This window comes from Mangifera indica, chromosome 15 (genome assembly GCF_011075055.1).
Source record: "Mangifera indica cultivar Alphonso chromosome 15, CATAS_Mindica_2.1, whole genome shotgun sequence".
Lineage (NCBI taxonomy): Eukaryota > Viridiplantae > Streptophyta > Magnoliopsida > Sapindales > Anacardiaceae > Mangifera > Mangifera indica.
This window is the reverse complement of record NC_058151.1, coordinates 11,484,640-11,502,361: the sequence shown is the minus strand read 5'-3', so window position 1 is coordinate 11,502,361 and position 17,722 is coordinate 11,484,640. Positions and strand designations below refer to the sequence as shown.

The 17,722-nt window shown below is 33.7% G+C and overlaps 4 protein-coding genes across 5 annotated transcripts; 1 reads left to right on the top strand and 3 right to left on the bottom strand.

Annotated features, from left to right (window-relative positions):
- The first annotated feature begins 1,402 nt into the window (after positions 1–1,402).
- Positions 1,403–6,369, top strand: LOC123197333. The gene is made up of 5 exons (XM_044611583.1): positions 1,403–2,173; positions 2,315–2,382; positions 2,473–4,314; positions 5,020–5,149; positions 5,405–6,369. The coding sequence occupies exons 1-5, from the start codon at positions 2,017–2,019 to the stop codon at positions 6,133–6,135; spliced, it is 2,928 nt and encodes a 975-aa protein (XP_044467518.1). The 5' UTR covers positions 1,403–2,016; the 3' UTR covers positions 6,136–6,369.
- Positions 6,370–6,993: 624 nt separating this feature from the next.
- LOC123197674 lies at positions 6,994–7,941 on the bottom strand. Its single transcript, XM_044612016.1, has one exon. The coding sequence runs from the start codon at positions 7,862–7,864 to the stop codon at positions 7,208–7,210; it is 657 nt and encodes a 218-aa protein (XP_044467951.1). The 5' UTR covers positions 7,865–7,941; the 3' UTR covers positions 6,994–7,207.
- A 1,079-nt stretch (positions 7,942–9,020) lies between these two features.
- Positions 9,021–13,186, bottom strand: LOC123197294 (chloroplastic group IIB intron splicing facilitator CRS2-B, chloroplastic-like). 2 transcript variants are annotated; one of them, XM_044611518.1, is made up of 10 exons: positions 13,049–13,150; positions 12,547–12,616; positions 11,733–11,940; positions 11,560–11,644; positions 11,353–11,420; positions 10,753–10,803; positions 10,577–10,650; positions 10,076–10,134; positions 9,860–9,936; positions 9,021–9,370 (listed from the first exon to the last, which is right to left on the bottom strand). In XM_044611518.1, exons 3-10 carry the CDS (start codon positions 11,934–11,936, stop codon positions 9,254–9,256), a joined length of 735 nt encoding a protein of 244 aa, XP_044467453.1. In that variant the 5' UTR covers positions 11,937–11,940; positions 12,547–12,616; positions 13,049–13,150; the 3' UTR covers positions 9,021–9,253. The 2 variants fall into 2 exon arrangements, with proteins under 2 accessions (XP_044467453.1, XP_044467452.1); XM_044611517.1 differs by lacking the exon at positions 12,547–12,616 and having other exon boundaries at positions 13,049–13,186.
- A 1,228-nt stretch (positions 13,187–14,414) lies between these two features.
- Positions 14,415–15,280, bottom strand: LOC123198364 (zinc finger protein 6-like). The gene has a single exon (XM_044613056.1). The coding sequence runs from the start codon at positions 15,129–15,131 to the stop codon at positions 14,475–14,477; it is 657 nt and encodes a 218-aa protein (XP_044468991.1). The 5' UTR covers positions 15,132–15,280; the 3' UTR covers positions 14,415–14,474.
- Between the last annotated feature and the right edge of the window lie 2,442 nt (positions 15,281–17,722).

Genomic DNA, 17,722 nt, shown 5'->3' with positions numbered 1-17,722 from the left:
GTTAGGGCTTGGTTAAAGTTAATCAGTCATGGGTGAGTGTTTAGTGTTTTCATAATTAAATGGTGGAAACTTGAGAAAACATCAAACCTTTGGTGGGAAATAGTCGTTTGGCCTTAAATATTTTATTGGATCTTTGAACTGGTTTCTAGATTGTGGCATTTTTGTTTGGGATGAAGACACAGAGAGACTGAAAACAATCTCCAGTAATAAAGCTGGAGATGACTGACGAAGTGGTAGCTACTCTAATAGAATTGATAATTTCTTATTATAGGAGTAGGAGATTACCCAGAAGCTCGGCTTTATTATTACACTTGTGGGTCATATAACTGATAATACACGCCTATGAACTACAAGCTTTAATTATACAGTAGACTTGTGATAACTACTGTGATGAATTTTGCCTTATGAGGGTCATGTAAATCTTGAAAATATTGGTTTTAGGCATTATCAATTGAGAATTGTTGTTCATGTTGAGGTTAACCTGTAACGATTTTCTGAAACTATCACATAACTAATCTATACGGGTTATAATGATTCATCTGGACGATATTAGAGTTTTGAATTCACTCATCTCAAACTTGGTTTATGGAGTCGTATGTGTCACTATAAAAACTTTTTCGTAAAATTTTTAGACCATCTAAACAAAAGATATAAGATTAATATAAACAACGATTTAGTGATTAACCCTACAAACACTTAACAAATTTAATAATTTAGAGTTGTATATGTCATTATGACAATTTCTCCATAAAATTTACTAAAAAAATATATTAATTTTTTATAAAATAGTCCAAAAGACAAAATACCATTAAGTTAAATAACAATTTATCTTTAAAATTTTATTAAATATTTTTAACCTCAATTTATATTAATTTTCATAAAAAATAATAAAAAAATCTACCAATATAAGTACAAATAAAAATGTCAATAATATATAATTATATATTTTAGAAGTAAACTATAATTTTTTAAAATGTTGGAGGTGTAAATGAATTTTTTTTCAAAGGTTTGTTGGTAATTGAAAAAGATTAAGGATGTTTCCAAAATTCCAAAATTTAATATGATTTTTAATAGTTCCAAAATTTAATATTATAGTAAATATAATATAATATATTTACTATATTATATTATTTTGATATATTTTATAATATTTAATATTTATATTTTATTATATTATAAAATATTAATTATATATATATATTTATTTATTTATTTATTTCTTATAAAATCCTGTTAGTTTGATTATTTCAAGGAGTATCTCTTAAAAAAATTTACAGGAGTGAAAAAAAGGGGAAGAGAATAAAGACAAAAAGAGAAAAAGGTATAGAGTCTGCATCTACCCTGCTGACAGTTTGACTAGCTTCGGTACGCATGGGCGCTCTCTTTGTCTGCTAGTCTTATCCTACGCCACTCTCGAGCCGACGTCCAGCACCTTTCACAGCACAGAACAACAACTCATCCTCTTTTTGTTCTTTTCACTGAAATGCCAGTTCCCAGCAGCGTCTTTTGATTACTAAACCAATCCCAACCTTAATCAAAAACCATTCATTTTTCAATTCATCTGATTGTTATCATTATCTCATCACCGTCAAAATCAAAACCATCTGTCTTTCCAACAGGAGAATCACTTTCTCTTTGCTTCAAGATATGTCTATGCCCACTTTACATTACATTTGAACAGTTGTTTACTGGCTCTGCATTCTGTTCGTGCTACCCCTCTTGTCGTTTACTCTTTCTGTGCTGTTGTTTTTCCAACCAGACTTACACCATTTTGGTGTTGTTTCTTTTGGGGATTTTTTTCACTCATTGCGTTTTCTTACGGCCCTTTTGTTCATTTTTATTATTTCTCTTACTTACATTGCGTATTCTAAGCTCTTTGGAGCTTAGTTTTTATCAAGATAGATGGGGATTTTTTGGATTTTGTAATGTGGTGGGAGTGATTTGTGAGTAGAGTTTGTGGAGGCTCTTCGGCTTGGGTTTCATTTACATTGTGTAGTTAGTTTTTCAGTGAGAGAGATGAATGAAAACACAGGGAAAACGGCATCGTGTTCGGCCATAACAGAGAAACGGGCGCATAGACCTGGAGGTTGTATCGGTATTTTCTTTCAACTCATTGATTGGAACCGTAGATTTGCTAAGAAGAAGCTTTTCTCTAGGAAATTACTCCCTCTAGGTTTGTGTTTGTATTTATGTATGTTTGTTTATTTAAGTTGTCTTTTTTCATTCTTACTGCATTGTTGTTGATTAAAGATTTCATTTTGTGAAGTGGGTTTGCTATTTTTTTAATTACATTTGCTGAATTGTTGTTAAACAGCTCGAGGAAAACAAGTTTCAAATAAGTTTGGAGGGGATGAGAAGATGCCAAAAACCAAGCTTCACCTGGTAATATATTTGTTTACTTTTTTTAAATTATGTTTCTTGTTCTTGCTTTGGTAATAATTGGTGGAGTTTTAAAATCTTTGTGAATGATAGATTGCTAATGAGAACAGTGGGGGGTTCCCTAATGTGAAGAAAAATGGTAACCGTAGTAGTGTTGTTGATTTAGAGACCAAGCATGAGATGAAAGCTCCGAGCTTGGTTGCTAGGCTGATGGGTCTTGAATCTATGCCAACCGTACCAAAAGATAATCCCAAGAAACCTTCCTTGGTTGACTCTTGTGATGTTAGAGTAGAGAAGTTTGTGAATGAACATAGTGGAAGGGAAGATTTGAGTTTGGAGAAAGGTGGTGCTAGGATTGAATCTAGGCCTCAGAAGATACAAAAGACTGGGCAGTCTGAGAGAATGGCAGTGACTAGGTTTAAAGCTGAGGCTTTGCAAATTAAGAGTGTTTTGTCACGATCAAGAAAACTTCAGTCCAAATTTGCTTCTCCTGTTAAGAGTCCTAGAGTTTCCTTGGCAAGGAATGTGTCAAGGACCTCCAGGTTGATTGATGCTGCTACTAAAATTTTGGAGCCTGGTCTACAAGCTACAAATAGAGCAAAATCGGCGCTTACTTTTTCAAGTTCAACTCATAATACTGTCTCAAATGAGGATTTTACGGAGGCCAGACTGGGGGTTATGTCACCAGAGTTGTCAAAGCAGTCTGGTTATACTATGAGTGCAGGTAAATCTCTGATGGCACAGACTTCTTGTAGAAATTGTGGTAATTTCCTTGATGTTGTGGACTGCCAACCAAATATTGAAGAACAATCTTTTGTTTGTTCATCCCCCGCTTCAAATTTAGTCAATATTTCCTCTCAGGGATCTGGAAAGAGTAAATCAAAGCTTTCCGTATCTTCCATGGACAGAGAAAGAGTTGTCAATTTTCAGCAATGTGACCAACCTATATCTCTGAATGCTGTAGAAAATGATAATTGCAATACACAATCAGTTAGGACACCCAGTCAAGATAGGAAGTCTCCATTGCAAGTAGGCCAAGCTCAGTGGCATTTGACAAGCCAGCATGGCAAGCCTTTGAAAGAGGAACCATCTTTTTTTAATTTTAAACAAAAGACTCAAAACCAAAATCGAGTGTCCTTGGAGGGAGATAGGATCTCCTCAAGGGCCAAACTGAGTAATCTGCAAAGCAAGAGAGTCTCTTCACCTGTAAATAATGTTTCGGGGGCCAAAGATTCTGTTTCTTTAAACCAAAGTGCAAGTGGTCGCATCCAGGCTAGGGTGCCTGCCAAACTAGAGAATTCTTCTTCTGCTGCAGAGAGAAAATCTTTTAACCAGCAAGATGACACTTTATTACAGGCAAGGACCCCAGTAAGGAAGAGGAGGACTGTTGGTGTAAATGGACAGGTTGAAAGTACTGGCTTTGCCAATTCCATGCTAGAAAAACAAAGAAATGTTAGGTGTGATGTGGGGAATGGAAAAGAGATAAGTCGAAATGCACGTTCTGTAGATCAGAATTCTGCCAAAAGTAGAGCGGCCAGGCACAGGGATGGTAGTAGACCTATTGGAAATAAGGAAAGTAATGTTATTTCTTTTACATTTAATTCTCCAATTAGACACAGGAATTCAACTGAGGTGAAAGAGCAAATAAAGGAGGAAAATGACCGTGCTAGTAGGAATGCATACCAGCAAAAGTTAGTGGATGGAAATTATGGCTCGTCTCAGCAAAAGCAATGGCCATTGAGAGGAGATGCTTTAGGTGCCCTACTAGAGGAGAAATTGAAGGAATTGACTTTGCAAGAGGATAACTTGATAGCAGCAGGCTCCTCACCTAAGAGATCCACTGCTATGATTCTTCAAGAGCTTATATCAGCTTTGACTACAGACCAGCCTATCCCTCAGGAAGGTCATGTATCTGATACAGATGTTGCTTTCCAGGTTGGCTCTCTCATCACCGTCATACTCTTACTTTACTACATTTTTGCGAGATGATGGAGCATTAACTCAATCATTGTCAGCGCCTGAATTACCTACAAAACTCTTATACCTATTATTTCCTAATTATATATATATATATATATATATATATATTTTTCCAATGCCTTTGTTATTTTCTGAAATGACCTGGACGATCATGTATTAGATAATGGATGATCGAAAGTTGCAGAGGCATATTAGCCTTGCTGGCTAGTTGTAGGGCTATTTTGATAAAGAGTGGGATGTTCCAAGATAAATTATGTCGATTCTATAGTGCTCTTGCTTTTGTCATTGGCTGGCAGTATCAGAGCTTTTTCTTCATTTAATAGATTTCATAGTGATATGCAAGTGATGTGAGAGGTCTAAAATGTTTATAACTTACATACTAGCCAATTCACAATTTATGAAAATCTATAATGAAATTAATGGTCATACGTTGTTTTTGCCCAATAACTTGATAGAATCACCGAAGTGAATCTGTCCTATGCATTTCCAGCTGCATAAGCTCAATACTCTAGAATTATTTGATGGCCTGGATAGAATATTTGGATATTAATTTGTTTTCTCTACTAGATTTTATAATATTTTAACATGTTGTAATATGGCCGAGTGCTGCCAGTGAAAACAGTTGTTCCTGACGAGTATTGTTTCTTCTGTTCTTCTCAGACCAAAGCAAAGACAAAAGGGACTTTGGTTGAATTTGCACGTGATGGTGATCATCTTAGTCCTGGTTCTGTTCTTGAAGCTTCACTTTTGAATGATAGCTGCTTCTCAAGTAGCATAGATAATAGCTCAGGTAAAAAACTTGAATTTACTTGTCACAGAAAAAAAAAAAAAAGAAAAGAAATTTGTATTATATTCTACTTCACAAGAGTTGAATGAACTTGCTCACACTTTTATTTGGTTTGCCTTAGTTCTTTGACTCACTCTTTCAGCAAACTGTCATGAATTTATTCAACTATTTTCTTTTTTCTTTTCTTTGCTCATCTGTTTTCTTCTCTTTCGCTCTTTTCTGATGAATTATTTCTAAAACTTTTGGTTTTGATACCAGCGCATAGGCTGAATCTTGATTCCATGGATTACTCCCAGGATCAGTTGCAACCAGCAGAAACTTACACAGACCTTCTGGATTCTGCAACCTCATTAAACAAAGGAAGGGCTGGTGATCAAACAGTGATTGAACTTATAAACCAGATTTCTAGATTCCTGCATAGTATCAATTATGCTGGGCTAGGATTAACAGGAAGCAAGCTAACTTATGCAAAGGATGTTATCTTGAATGCCGAGTTGTTGTTTGGAAACACGAGTCTTCTAGGTGAAGTGAGAGACTTTCTTGTATCTTCGGTTGTACTTGATGAACTTGAAGTTCTTGCTACTGCTATGTGGCCAAATTTCAATTGCCTTCTTGGGTTTGAAGAGACAAAAGAGAGTGTTCAGCTTAGAGGATTTCTTTTTGACTGTGTAATAGAATGCTTTGATGTAAAATATGTTAGACACTGTAACTCCGGATTCAAAGCTTGGACAAGATTGCCATTACGAATGAAAGCAGAGATGCTGATCCGAGAGGTTGGGGAGGAGGTTATAAGGTGGACTCATTCGGCTGGTATGACCCCTGACGAGGTGATAGAATGTGAGATGAGTCATCATTCCTTGGGAAAATGGACAGAATTTGATATAGAAACTTTCGAAACAGGTGCTGAAATCGGCTTGGACATACTTCAGATTTTGGTTGAGGAGACTGTGATGGACATCTGGGAGCGCAAATGCTTTTGCATTTCATGAAGCCCTTCTATTTTGTGAGTTTCTTTTGTTGGGAAGATGGCCTTTTTTGCACAAATTGAAGGGATAGTCTTTATTAACAAGGGGGATCAGTGGATTCTTAGAGAGTATTGTAATCATGCACATGGTTCTTTTTGATCATCTGATGTAACTTCAAAAAGGCTAACAGCTCTTGACTAGTCTTTCAATTGGTAGTGTATGGTGATGAAATTTGCAAGGTGAAAATCTTTTCGGTTCCCTCCCGTGACATTTGATATAGTGACCGTGGGGTTAATTATTAAATCTTGTCTCAAATAAAGTCCCAATCTTTTACATCTCATTTGGGCTGTCAAGAATGATTATGTTCTCACTTCTAACTTCCAAATTTAATTACCTCTTATAATCCTGACAACTAAAACTTTAATCTTTTCATCTTATCATCACCAATTGCTATTCTTTTCCATGTTTTTTGAATTGCATTAGGTATCGATCTGATGGTAGAGACGATTTAGTTCAACTAGTGATTCAATCAGTTAACCGATGGTTAAACATGTTAACTGTTTAAAAATAACATTTAAAAATTTGTTATATAATTGACCATTAATTATATAATTTAACTTATTTAATATTAAAATAACCTTAATTTGATGGTATTATATTCAAATGTGATAACGAAATCTTAGGTTTAAGTTTTTACAATAAATTTTTGAAAAAAAATTAATTTTTTATGTTGATCAAGTTAAAGCAAGTTTATACGAATCAAAACTAGTTTGATTAGTGGTTGACGGTTCAATCCATCGGACTGAGTGATTTAATCCAGTTTTTTAAACCATGACTCCTACTTGAAAACACCCAAGAAAATCAAGAAATAACACAGTAAACTGCACATTGAAAGTAGGACTTCATTCATTACATAATAATCACATGTAAACAAAGATTATACCATATCATATTCAGAGCTTTACAATCTATCAAAAACATTGAAAAAAAGGTCTTGAACCGTGAGCAATTCCACCGTTACGAATCAAATCAACAACCATTAGAATCGTGAAGAAGGTAAAAAGAATTGAAGATGATGATGAGAAAACAGAGCAACTTAACCAAACATTGAAAACTGTCTACTAGCAGAAGCACCCAGAATAGTCTTGGCTCTACCATTTCTCCCTCTGTTTTCACCACAAATCTCCCTTGAAACCCCCATTGACAACCCCTTCAATTCTTCAATACTAGCGTAACTCTTCCTGGTCATCACTCCTCTCTTCTCCCCTGCATTGGCCGACTTACTCCCTCGTGAATTCGATAAATTCCCATTCATTCTTGACCAATTCTTCGCCGGAGGAGTCAACTCAGGTGTACTAGTCACCGGTTTCCGATTCTCCTTCCGTAAAGTCGCGGAAAAATCAGGCACTGACTGGGCCAACACATTCGAAACAGAGGACCCTTTTCTTGAACCAGTCAGATTCGCTTGAAACCTCACTTGTTTCTTCAAAGGCGATCTTTTTGGCTCACAAACTTCATAAACTTCTTCTTGTTGTCTCTTTCTTCTCAACTTTAGTTCTCTGAGTTTTGCGTATTCTTCGTACCTGGGTCCTCTCTCCATGAAGAAACTCTCCGTAATAAGTTTGAGCGAAACCGGTGGGTTTTGAGGATCAGAGTTTTGAGAGAGAAGAAGCGAAATAGGGTCAAGTGAATGAACGAGAGATTGAAGAAAAGCGGGGTTGTTTTGCTGCAGAGAGCCGTTAGTCTCTGCCATTTTTGTCTACCAAGATTTGCTCTGTTTCAGAAGAAATTAATTTCTTTTGTAGTTTCTCTCTTGGGCCTTTAAAATATTTCTTTCCTTGGCTTTCCAACGGTCATATAAAAAGAGGAACTTGTTTTTACTGGGTCCCTTTTGAAAATCTCCAAATAGGGTTTGATTTGTTTGAATCACATTGGATTCTATACCAACCGTCCGATTCTATTGGAAAATGATGATGGGTTTCTTAACATAGAAGCGGATACAAGGGGATTTGTGTCGTTTTATGAAGGAGATTTGTGTCGTTTTGTAAAGGAGTCCTTTTGTATTGGCTTTTGAGAAGCAGACGGTCAAGCTTGGTTTCTCCAAATGGCTTGGAATTAGGCTCTCCCATTTCTTGTTAATCATTTTGTTTAGTCTTTAAACACCCTTTTAATTTGAGATATAATTACACTTAAATTTTTTATTGTTGTGATAAATGAATAGGCAGGAGAGTCATTTCACATGCATTTATTAGTTAAAGTACTTCAAATTTAATATAAAATTATACATACATATTTTTTACACATAATTTAAAAATACAAATAATATATTATTATGTGATTAAATAATTTTGAAATAAAAATAAAGTAACATTTAATCATATGATAACATATTATCTATGTATTTAAATTATATATAAAAAAATACACACGCATAGCATTGCCCAAAAAATTAAACAATGCCCATTTTAACACATTTTAATCTATATTTGATGCATCAAAATAAGTCAATTCAAGCTAAATTTTAAGCCTTTCTAAAGAGATTCTAATTTAACAATCGCTAAAAAGAAAATCTCCCAAAGCCCCAAGACTACATAAATTCAACAGTAAACCATCAAACCAAATCCCTACCTATTGTACCGTATTTAGACCCACAAATTTGATAAGATCCATGACACAACCCAGAGGTATGTTCTTGTGGGCTAACCCATCATTTTAAATATTTTTTTATTATTTTTATCAAATCGATTTCGTACCCGAGAGCTTGATATGACCCACAAATCTAACACAAGTTACAAAATCCCCAAGACCTTGGTATGACTCACATGACCCATGGGTTTGACACAGCCCACAGTTTTGTAAACTGTACCCTAAAAATGGTCTGGGTCGACCCTAGCCCTCTTGACAATGTCTAATGTCTAATGCCATATGTTAATAATTCAAAGGAATCGTTTAACAATTTCATAAGAGAAATTTTTGAAGCTCCATTAGAGCAGTTACATAATTACAGATAATCTATATGGCATAAGAAACATGGAAAGCTACAAGAGAATTGATCGTTTGGGGTATCTAAATTTCGTATTCTTGGTTTTGAATGGTCATACTTTGTGATACTTGTACTTCTGCCCCATATTAAATTGAATGGTCATATTTTGTGATACTTGTACTTCTGTCCCATATTAAATCTAGTGACATTGCTGCTGAATCCATTGAGCACCAACGATCTCACTGCCTCAACTCCTTGTTCTAATGCCAGATCAATCTGTCCAAAATCAAAATCCCCAAATACAATTGAAGTTAGCAGTGGAAATTTTCGAAACATAAGATGCATACACCCACATCTGAAAATTTGTGTTGTGTTTTTGGGCTTGAGCATTTGTGTGGCATTAGCAAACAAATCTGTGAATAATTTGGAGATTTATGTCAAGCTGCCATCTTTGCATCAATACAAATCCTTCTAATCGCATAAATAGTAGATTATTCTAAGGGGATCTGAAACTAGTAAAACTAACACAAGGAGACAATCAACATAATTCTTAATTGTTATAGTGTTGTACAACTTTATGGTTCATATGCTGAGGCTGCAGCAGATGGACCACAAAGCCACTAGACATCCTTGTCTGAGTAGGCTTGGAACAAGGAAGGATTAAGTCTCAGCTTATGTTTATCAGCCATCAATGACTATGTCACTATGTCTAGTTGCTAAGAGATCAGCAAATATATCTTCAAGGTGGCATAAGGAATTGTATACCTGTTTCCGCTCCTCGGAGCTGAATTTCTGTAGAAGAAATGCTTTCATGTCCATTTTACCAGGAGGATTTCCGATTCCTGTGACATACAAAATTTTGAAGTTAAACTGTGTTGTACAATCATCGAAATCACCAGATAAAAAGAAAATAACCAAAAAAAAAGGAACAGTTTTTTGAGAAGAGAGGGCTGTAAAAATGATGGCACCCAATGAACCAACCTATAGACAATCGAGGAAAGTCACGACAACCATCCAAATGGCCCATAACACTTTTCAACCTGTAAGACAAAAGATCAGTAATTACCAATATATACTATATACACAGGAGAAAAGCATCATCTTGAGCAGGGACTTAGACACATGAACATGAATTTCATACAGCAATATTTGCAACAGTATCACTCGTGCAGGAAACTAAAGCTGGGTCAGCCATCGACACACAGCAGTTAGTTACTATTGTTTTTTTCATCTTGTCATAAAAATTTTATCAAGTAGCCTTCCCAAACATGTTGTGAGCTGCAGAACACTCAAAGACTTTTATCAAAACAAGCCAAACATATGCAATTGCTACACTGCTTAACCAGTCAAAAGCAAAAGCAGTCCTTCAGGGAGAAGAATTTTCTGCAGGATAAAATGGAAGGTGCAATATCCTTCAAGAAAAGTTGGCACAACTTAAACATTTGTAAAACATGTGTAACAATTGATATTCAGATAACCAACCCATTGTGATGACCATGGCCTCCTTTTGGCTGGAGTCGCAGAACACCATTCATCAGACTCATCTCATCATAAATCTACCAAGGGCAAGTCCCAGAAAAAATTATGTCAAAACACCATACTAAATGTAGAAAGCCATTAAATTTCTTTTACAGAGCTTGAAGTTTAATAGTGGATACCACTAAGATATGCCGCAAGGGTACTTGATAATGTGCAGCAAGTGGCCCAACCTAACAGTAGTCAAGAGAAAGAAAAAGTTACAAATAGAACTGGCTATCATAAGTTGGCAAGAACTGAATCATGTCAAAAAGTTAACTAATTAGCCCAATAAAAAGCAGATGAGAAGGGAAAGCACAAGGAAATTTGAGTAATAAATATGAATCACTTAACCATTCACAATGAACACTTAATTGATGACAAACATTATGCCAAACCAACATCAAGATATACTAAAATAACTTTGTGCCTGCAGCTTAAGAGGTGTAAAATTCTCATATATGCAAAACGTCTCATTGACTTCCAGAATAATTAGCAGCTTGTGATATATATGCAGAGATAATTTCTAATAAAATAGCACCCAGTCATAAAGATGCCTCAGTGCCAACCCTAAATGAAACATAGATGCCTTATAAAAATTTCTTAAATATAATAATCTAGTCTGCAGAGTCAAATCAAGTGTCAAAATACTAAGTCCATTTGCAAACTGCTATTTACACAAGTACAACAATCTTGTCACTGTGAATTCATTTGAGAGCTGGAATTCAAAGATGAAAACTCACTGATTCCCCACTGAAATTCATGTATGCCTGAGGTTTTGCCAACAAAATTGGTACTTCACCAATGGAACCTGTACTGATCATACAAAGAATCTGAATAAACAACTGAGCATCAAGCGAATCATAACGGCAGAAAGAAGTCCAATAACAAAAGAAAAAGAAAAGAAATAAGGAGGAACAACAGAAAAAAAAAATCAACTGAATGAGAACCTATTCCAATTAATGCCTTTGATTGAATTGTATTCATCAATACTCCTTGTGCTTGAGCAATGTGATCAATCATTTCAAAACCAACCTGATACAGAGTACCTCGGATAATCATAAACTGGTAAAAGGGAAAAAAGAGCTAAAAAGACAAATGCATTTGGTCAATATTCAATTACATTGTGCCTGGTTCCATGGTACTTATTCCCAGGGTTACCCAAACCAACAATCAACCAAGGTGTGTACTCCACTTTAAATCTACCATTGTCATCTGGCAATGAGGCATGCACACAAAGGCTTGTTGAAACTAGATGCTTTTGAGGAAACCGAAGACTTCTTGGACAGAAAATGCTAGTGTTAGGGGCAGAGACTGCATGCAACATTGACCTGTTAACAGAAAGAACACACTATTAACATTCATTAAAATTTTCGCAGGTTTTTTTAACTACCGGAAGACACTTGGTTCAAATGAATGAAAATTTCCCTTCTTTTAATGGAAAAGAAGATATTATTTAACTGAGTAAAGTAGTTGTGTTAGGCATGGTTCAATTGCTTGTAAAATTTACGGAGAAAATTAATGTGTGACTGCTGCTCAATCTTCTATACTTCATGCTACTGGCATGCATATCAACATAAAGTCAGCCTCCTTAGTTAGCTAATGAATCAACATATGAACTATTGTGCTAAGTGGTCAAAAAGTAATTAGGTGTCATTGCCATTTCTTTTGCCAGTCGATTCCTCCCCATTCCCTCCTAGCTCTGATTGCTTTCTGCAGCTACCTAACTACCATCTACTGGCTTCCTCTATTCCCAATGCCATCTTGTACTTGCTTGTATGAGTCTCAAGGAGGAATAGCAGCAGGGGAAATGAAGAAAGAAATCTCTTTCGTTTATCGTTTTTTCAATTAGATTAAGTTCATTAGCCAAGCTTCCAAGGGGGCTTGTTTGCTTCAGTGGGGCTGGAACATTACAAACGTCAAACGTAATAAGATACCTTAGCTTACTCTGGAAAATGCCACCTGCCTTTTCCCCAAAGAATCTATCAATGAATTCGCCAGCTCCGGCTGAACGAAGGGAGAGGAAGCGAGTTCAGCTCAAGAATGAACAATTTCATAAAGGAGGGGAAACTGAAGATTTTTTCTTCATTCCATAAATTTCTAAGAAAATGACTATGGCCGGAGGGAACAAGCAGATTAATCCAAACAATTATAATAACAAGCTTACATTACTTGGTTTGAAGCCACCAGGCTAACTAACAAACCATAAAACATTTGGGAACGAACAGGGAAAACATAACATATACTTTAGAAAAATAAAAAAAAAACACTTTCATTCCAGTAAATTCTTAAAAATGAAATCATGTCACACTGAACCCAGTAATGATAACACGCAAAACAGAAGTACAAACAGTTCATATTTTAGAGTAGAAAATGCGAAATAAGAGAGAAACCCACATCACGAACTTAAAAACTGAATAAATTAAAAGAAGAACTGACCTTCTCTTTCGTTTTAAAAGATTTCCACTTTGATTCGAAGACAAAGTGTTGCAGAGTTCGGTTTGAGTTTCAGGGTTGTTCCTGTAATCGTCTTAGAGATATTTGAATCATTTCGAGGACAAAATCTACATCTTTTCAGTGGGCTTCATTTGGGCCTTTACTACTTCAACTTATATGGCCAATTTGAGCCCATCTTTGACTTTCCCTTCACCCCACAACCAAATATATTTTTCTATGTTCAAATAACTTAATTAATTAGGACAAATATGATAAATATTATTTAGCGTATTTATCTATTGTAATTGAATTGCATAGTATAATATATATTAAAAATTTAATATTTTTGATATTGTGTATTATATTGTATCGTAGACTATACCTTTCTCAAAAATAATATTAAAATAATAAAAATTATAAATATCACGGTATATCTTAGAAAATATCATAAACATTTCTTAAATTTTAAAAATTTTTTAAAGGCATTCTTATTATATTATCACTTTTTTCAAAAAAATATATCGATTTATATCGATAATATGTGTTGTATTTCAAATATATATATATATATATATATATATATTATATTATATTAATTCAGTATGTTGTACGATATATACCGTCTTCTATCTATATCATATCGTATGTTAAATATATGTAGGGTATAAAAATATGTAGATAACTATACACTTAAAGTGTAATTATTTAACCAAATTTTGTCATCAGTTATGCGTGAGCTTTAATATATTTGTAGAAGGGATATTATTGTAATCAATAAAACAATTTATTAAAGTGTAAAGTTATGTATACATATTTTTTATATATAATTTAAGTATATAGATAATATGCATCATGTGATTAGACCATAATCGTCTAAACCAGTAACTATGAACCAGACAAATCAAACCCACAAATACGAACCGAATAAATTAAAGATAAACTTTATTATAATATATTAAGTTAGGTCACTCAAATTTTAAATGTTTTATAAATTATTGTTAACTTATACGATCCCTAAGTCAACTATAATATTATTTCACTATTAATATTTGTGTATGTCGACATTCATGATGCTTGCAAGCGTGCACCAAATATATTATATACCTTAACAAGTTAACATATAAAATACTTTAACTTGATATGATATGTCGACAACTGAACTTGTTCTTCAATAATCCATTCTTAGCTTAAAAAAAAGAGATTAAATTATTTATTTTAAAATATTATCTATTTTATTTTTATCTTAATATTTTTAAATAATATAAAATACGTATATATATATATATATATATATATATATATATATAACATCTCACATATTTTACTAACGTGGAATTCGCATATACGGGTCACATTTTCTCTCCATAAATTAAAAGAAGTTAACTACTTGATTAACAAAAAAGTTAAGAGATTGGAAAGATTTTACAATTTAAGGCACAGCGGGCCCAATTCCCAGTTGCAAATCCAATGCTACCCCCCTTGACCTATCATTGACAGCCGGGACCGGAGGAGCCGCAGTCACCATTTTCACATCCTCCCCGACGCGTCGCCCTCCCAAGGCAGAGTTTTTCTTATTACAAACATTATAATAAGCACTACCATACTGATGACTTTGAGGCACCGGCAATGGCGACACTACAGTGTTGTTCCCATGCAATACGTAAAACGACGAGGCATGATACGGCGGCGGAGTAGCTACCACCGGAGCCGGGGCAAGGAGGCGGGGGAGTGATGACGTGTACGGCCGTAACATGGGGTCTTGAAAATGTACAGAAGAAACTACAAAATTCCGAGTGGCTTGCATTTGTGCACGTTTCAAGATCCGCCTCTCTTTCTTGTGGGCGTTTTGGTGGCCGCCCAACGCTTGAGAATTGGCGAATTCACGGCAGCAATATTGACACTCGTATTTACGAGTCAACAAATCATTCTTATCTTTAGATTGAAAAGAGAAGTCGTTGAATTCATGATCTATCTGATGAGTTTTGTTTTTAACGCGATGACCTTCCTCTGATGAAAGGTTGAAACCGAAGAGCTTCAAGCTAGCTGGGTTATTTGGTTTTGTTTGGAAATGATCTATGTCGGCCATTGCAGCGACGGAGAAGGGAAAATCAGTGAGAATACTTGTGTTTTGAATTGTATATATATAGAGAGAGTGAAGAAGAAGAAGGGTTTTGATTAATTACAGGAAACAGCGTTGGTTGAGAAAATTCTGAAAGAGGAAAGACTGCGAGTAAACTAAGCAAGGCCTTTCTAATACTCCATCTCCGTTTATATATACACCAATAGGTTGAGATCTAGGCACAAACCAACAAGAAAATTGAGATAACCCCATTTGGAAACCCTAAAATATACCAAGAAATATTATATGTGTTTATTTTAAGCACAAAAATAAATACATATTTATATATGTTATAATGTGATTAGACGTTATTTTAGTTTTAATTCAAAATTATTTAATTATATGATGATATATATAAATATATATATATATATATATTTATATATTCAAAATAGATACGTATAATTTTATTGAATATATAAATTGAAATAGATAGAAAAGTTTTCGATTAGGTGCAATTTCTTAAAACGTGTTAAGTTTTATTTAAATAGCAAATCCAAGCATAAAATTTAGTTACTTACTAGTTATACCCTTAATTAAATAGTAAATGTTATAGTACTAATGTATGACATTAGATTATGTAGACTCGATTACGGTTTGGTAATTTTTTTTAGGCAAAAAGACTATTTCCTACCAAATGTTTGTTAAAATAACAAATTATCACATTTAAATTTTAAAAAGTCTACTAAGTCAAAGGGTGAAAAAGTTATTTTATATAAATTTCTCACCAAGGATTGATAAATTATGTTTTGTTTGTGTTATTTTGGATTTTAAGATAATTCTATTAGGTGTATGGATGATTAAGATAAAGTAAGAGTTGAGTCAAATTTGATTAAGCTCGAAAATGAGCTCAATCAAATTTATCCAAAACGAGTTCGGCTTAAACTTAAGCTTTAAAAGTATTTGATTTGTCAAACTCATAAGCTTAAAAAACTTTAATACGAATGTTATAAAATAATTCATTTTAATTAATATATATTAAAATAATATTATTTTAATCTTTTTTTTATTTGATTATGATATTAAATCAAATTCAAATAATTTAAAAAAGAGTTTGATGAATTTAAATTTAAATTTAATCTTATTCAAATTACGATAAACTTGAATTCAACGTGATTCAAATCTACCCCCCCCTAATGGAAAACATGAAGTACCTGCTAGACAGCACATAATTGAAGATTAGACAGAGAATAGGACAGAGGGTTTAGTTGAGAAAATTGGAACCTAACATGAAGAAGGTGTTTTAAGGGGGCCACCAGGTCCATGAGATGAGTGGACATGTATTAAGGGAAACATAACATGTTTGCGTGATTGACGTTGAGATTTAGCTTTGTGAAGACAAAATCTTCACGAATCTTACTTACTACCATTAATCTTATTTAATTTCAACTAATTAATTAATTAAGCCAATAATTTTTAAGCCGCCTCTCGTCACCCGAACTTCTGACTTCTTGACTCATTTCATCTCCCTTTATTTTTTAAACTACAGTCTTATGTTGTCCAAATTTAATTAACTCAATTTCAAACTCTTTTATTATCCAGATAATTAACCTAATTTATTATTAAGTAATATTATGCATAATATTAAAAAAAAAAAATTTTCCTAGATTTGAAAAATGAATAATTTCTCTTAGAATTAAATTTGAAAAGTTAAATTTTGTCTAAGAGGGTTTCTATTTTCCAGATAAAACTTTTGATGAATAACTAACGCTCTATCTCTCCTAAAAATGTTTCTCCCTCTTTGCAGCTGCTGTCGACGCTCTCTTTAAGCAACATTCAGACGCTTTTTATTGGCTCATCTGAGATGAGACGAAAAATCATCTTCATCAATTATTAGTTTTTTAAATTTAGAAAGAAAATAAGATAAAATTTTAATTTTTTAAATATTATTTATAAAATGATAATTTTACTCTTGAAACTAACTTATTCTATTAGTTTTGACGGTCCACAGGGTGGAAGTTTGAATTTTTAATAGTTAACCGGTACTAGTTTGAGATTGCATCACACCTTAGGTGGAAATAAGTGCTTTGGCCTTCAGTCATTTATTCAAATAATGCAGGTGTAGGTGTGTGTTAACACTGAAACATCACCTGGATCACCAAACATGTGCCACTCCCACTCATATATAGCGATAGTAAATATATAAAAAAACTTAATAAACTATATAATATACAAGGAATATTATTTGTACTAAGTAAGCAGCAATCGATACTTAATATATGAAACATGAACTATAATTGAAACATGATCTTGTCGTCACTGAAACGCTGAAGATTGTCATCTTTTGTTTCTTTCGTCATATAATATTAAGCATATCCATATATGCCTTCAATCCGATCGCACAAGTGGTTTGTATTTTTTTTATAGGGCAAAGGGGTTTATTCCCACCTACGGTTTAGTAGATTTCTAAATTCTGATCCGTTAAGTTTTAAAAACTTAAATATTTATTTATGAGTAGTTAAAATTAAAAAAAATTGTTATTTCTTGGAACAAAGTTATTATTTAATCAGTAATATTAAAAAAATAAAATTTTATTATTATTTTTTAAAGCTTTAATA